The sequence below is a fragment of the Pundamilia nyererei genome, unplaced genomic scaffold, assembly GCF_000239375.1.
Source record: "Pundamilia nyererei isolate P.nyererei 1_Seehausen unplaced genomic scaffold, PunNye1.0 scaffold00008, whole genome shotgun sequence".
Taxonomy (NCBI): Eukaryota; Metazoa; Chordata; class Actinopteri; order Cichliformes; family Cichlidae; genus Pundamilia; species Pundamilia nyererei.
In genome coordinates this window covers 3167997-3172124 of record NW_005187409.1, presented here as the reverse complement: position 1 = coordinate 3172124, position 4128 = coordinate 3167997, and the positions used below count along the sequence as shown (strand labels likewise).

At 41.6% G+C, this 4128-nt stretch overlaps 1 protein-coding gene across 2 annotated transcripts in view; it reads right to left on the bottom strand.

Moving 5' to 3' along the window:
- Positions 1-4128, bottom strand: part of fhl1a (four and a half LIM domains 1a) — a 12365-nt gene that overhangs the window by 1037 nt on the left and 7200 nt on the right. For both annotated transcript variants that reach the window (XM_005722953.2, XM_013908267.1), the window contains exons 2-5: positions 2338-2519; positions 1196-1373; positions 696-865; positions 423-609 (exon numbers count right to left, since the gene is read on the bottom strand). In XM_005722953.2, coding sequence (XP_005723010.1) covers positions 423-609; positions 696-865; positions 1196-1373; positions 2338-2493 — 691 coding nt within the window. In that variant the 5' untranslated portion in view covers positions 2494-2519. The remainder of the gene's footprint in view (positions 1-422; positions 610-695; positions 866-1195; positions 1374-2337; positions 2520-4128) is intronic.

Here is a 4128-nt window from a genome sequence, read left to right as displayed (position 1 = left end):
TGCGTAAGGAGGGAAAAGCTCCCTATCATTGGCACTAATCTCCATTTAAATCCAAGTGCTTATTCATGCATTAGTCATTTATTATGCCTGCCATAAGACAAATTGTAATATTTTTGCTTGTTCAGCTGACCTGCTGTGTGCTGCCTGAACAAATTGAAGTTGTGCTGAAAGTTTATTGGAAGTAATTTAAATGGTTGTCTGCCAGAGATGAAAACAAAGTGTTGCCCTTTTCTTGCTCTCAGATACAATAAATGTCTAACTATATAACACAGTACTTCTAAACCTTACTCCAAACAACGTTGGTCTTAAATGAGTGAGAAACAACATGAAGAAAGTACGCAAAACATTTTAGAACATTTTTTAAAAATGAATCCCAGCGCACATTATGTAGACAACAAAACAAATGATGATGCTTCCCTGACCTGTTATTGGGTTCTTGCAGCCATGGCACTTCTTGGCCACATCAGTCTTGTAGCAGTCCACGCAGTAAATGTTGTCCTCATGAGAAGTGAAGCGAGTTCCTGCCAGAGATTTATGGCAGGTTTTGCACACGAAACACTCAGAGTGCCATGGCTGGTCCTGGTAGCTGATCCCTCCAGAGGTGATGGGCTTGGAAAGGCAGATATTTTGATTGTGATGTCAAACACAACGGGATGATAACTAAATGTAGAGAATGATAAAGTCTGTGCTTGTACCTGCTTGCAGTGGAAGCATTTCTTGGCAAACTTCTTTTCGTGGCAGGGAGAACAGTAGATGTCCTCACCCTTGGCCAGGAAACTCTGTGTGCGGATTGGCTGCTTGCACTCAATGCAGGTGAAGCATTCCTCATGCCACACCTTGTTCTTGTACTCCACGTTCTGAGATCCTGAATATAAGATGATTGAAAACAAATTATCTGGGCTGAAAATTTGCTTAGTCTATAACGAGGAGGGACATTATGTATATATATATATATCAGTGCCCTGTCTGATATTATCATATGTACTATCATTACTATCAAGGTTCATGCTACCTTGTTGTATCTGAGGGAATTTTTAAAATGAAAGAATTCATTACATCCTATAACTTTTGCCGTGTTTATTAAAGTGTTGTTGTTGTATGTGCAAAATAATGTTCTATAGAAAATTATTACCCACAGAAATAATGTCATGAAAACTTTTCAGAGAGAAAAGGTGTGTATATGGTGCAAACCCACCTGGCATGACCACCTTGTAGCAGCCCTGGCAGCGATTGCCGTCCTCTCGGGAGCCACACTTGCCACACATTATCTTCCCATCATCCCGAGCGCTGAATGCCTCACTGGCCAGTGACTTGTAACACTTGGCACAGCGGAAACAGTCCTCATGCCAGTAGCGGTTCTTGTGGTGCAGCTCCTGAGGGGGAAAAGCAGGGGTGGGGAGGTGAGCAGAGGTGCCCTCACTAAGTCCTGATGCAGACCTCATTAAAATGGAGTTTGTTTACTCATCATGTGGACTGAGGCTCAGGGGCCGAATAGAGAACAAACCTATGTGACCGGCATAAAAGTGGTAATGAAGTGAAGTAGGATGTGGTGAGCCATGAAGGAGTTAGAGGTCTGAGAGGGTGGAAATGCGCAATGAAGTATATAAGCTCCATTATTAGGAATGACACATCTTTTCACACAGTTAACTGCCTGTGACTGAGTACTGAGAGCATTTTCAAGGCAGAAGTCGGTGCTTTATAATAGCCAGACCTCAAGTTACAGCCAGAGAGCACTCTGAACATATAGTACATACAGTTAGGTCCACAATTATTTGGACAAGCAGCAAGGTCAAGCAAATATTGCCTTCAAAGGATTTTGATTGAAGTTATTAGGAACAATCCTGTATGTCAGGTTATTTTAGTTTGTCCAGTTACTTTTAAGACCCTGTGAATAAAATTGGCTGTTACACCTAAACTGTTTATAATTTAGTTAAAAGCCTTGAATTAAAGCTGACAGTCTGCACTTCAGTCACGTTTATTCCAAAGCCTCAATGACGATTTACATCTACAAAAGGCATTTTAAAATTTAGATAGCTGCCACCCAGGGTCTACTCAGCATGGCTGATGTGAAAATGGCCTATATGCAGATCAGAAGTCTCCTTTCTCTACAAAATGACCTTTAAAATGTTTTTATTTTGTCCTTGGAATCTGCGAGGAATATCTAGAAAGCTTCCGAAACCCTAATCCATTTTAGGATCTTTGCACTTAACCAAATAAAAGTACAAATATTAAGTATAATAGCATTTAGGATATATTAATTTGTGTAAGAAATCTTTACATTACACTCAAAGCTTAAACAAAAAAAAAATCATTCTTTTCCATCCACACTATTTTCACCTTGGAGTCAGCACCAATGGGGCGTTTGCACTCTGCGCACGTATTGGCGCAGAGCTTATCAAAGCACTTGGTGCACACGTGCTTGTCATCCTTCTTCACATACTTCTTGCCATGCAGATTGTCACGGCAGTAGTAGCAGTCAAAGCGATCAGTCATGGTGGAGGTTAGATAACTCCTGGGACCTGTGAGGAGACGAGAGGAGGAGAGTGTCACTGAATGTGTACAGAGAATCTGCTCTCCACGTTTAGGTCTGCCTACATGGCTGGATGTTTCCTTGTAGCACCAGCAGGGGGCACTGTTGCATTTTCTACAGCATGGAATCAACATATGAAACATTCTGAACCCCTTATAGTTGCAGCTCAGAAAGTTTGAAGTTGCTTATATTGACAGGTTGAATATAAGCAACAGTACATTCCACCCACATATATGCATATATACATCTGACCTCTTAACCTAAAAAAATAGATGCTGAATTTAGATTTAGTCTTCAGTGGAAAGATGTATATGTTTTTTCTGCTTTCCCATTGAGACACTATGACATGTGGTTCTAACAGCAGCATACCAAGCTGATGAGAGAAGTGTGAGTGAGGTAAAAAAGCAGCCCACAGATGTCTACTTGTTGATTGCAGGTTTCCTGGCCTGTAGACTTTTTTATCAAGCTCTCCCTGGAAAGCTTATTTTTAGACGCATTCCCTTCACCCCCTCCACCTCAAAGCTGTCTCCCCAGAGCCCCGGCCCACATTCGATCTTTTGTCTTGCGTTTTGGTCAGATCACTTTATTAGATGATATTGTAAACTTTGTGTCAGAGTGGCTTTGCTACTTTATCGGTCAACATTCCTGCATTCCTGTCACAGTTGACATCCAGTGTGAGTAATTTTCTGGAATAAATAGTTATGCATAGTGTGGACAAATAAGCACTATCTAGATCACTTTAAAAGCTTATCTGGGAGCCAGAAAGGGTAGCTGAACAGTCTGTGAACTTTAGAAAAATTGATTTATTTGGATACACAGATATCATTTTAATCCGATGCAACAGCAGTTATGGAGGAAACAATGCAGGGTATGACAATTGTCCCAGTAACCATAGGAGCAAAGAAAACATTTATGCAGGGAGCTATTTAAGTAAGATGTGGTTAAAAAAATAAAAATAAAAGCCACGTGAAAGCGATGCGAGGTATGTGGTGTGCTCTGTTCTGCAGCTGTGCTCAAGGGATAAAGACTGGACTGGGGACTGAGCAGTGACACGCCTTACTCCACCTAAACTCACCCCCTTGTAGCATTTCATGGCAAAACCCCCTTCAGTCCAACACAGTCAACCTTGTCAAATCACAGACAGTAGACATTACTAAGCCCAGCAAGCCCGGAGATCTATTTTAGACTTGGACACTCCATTTAAAGTCCATTGACCTTCCAAAGCGGACAAATGTAGATGGATGCAGACTGATGACTGCTGGGACTATGCAGCTATTGTGGCTCCAGCTGACACATTTCCAGTACTTTAATCTGCTGTTGCAAACAGCGTGACAGCTGCCCCCTGTCAAACAGCCGTGATGTACAATGATGCTCAGCTGTGGTGGGAGAGGTGTATACCACTGTGCTCCCTTCGGGGAGGAGTCTTCTTTAGTGGGAAAGGTCACAGTGAGATCACTTCAAGAAGTGAGTCAAACACTGGACAGACTGAATATCAGCCGAAATAATATCTGTTGAAGTGTTCTGTTCTTTAACATTCCTTAAAGAAAACTGAAAGTGTTCCCATCTTCATGTGAAAGTGTTATAGAGGTAAAGGTGCA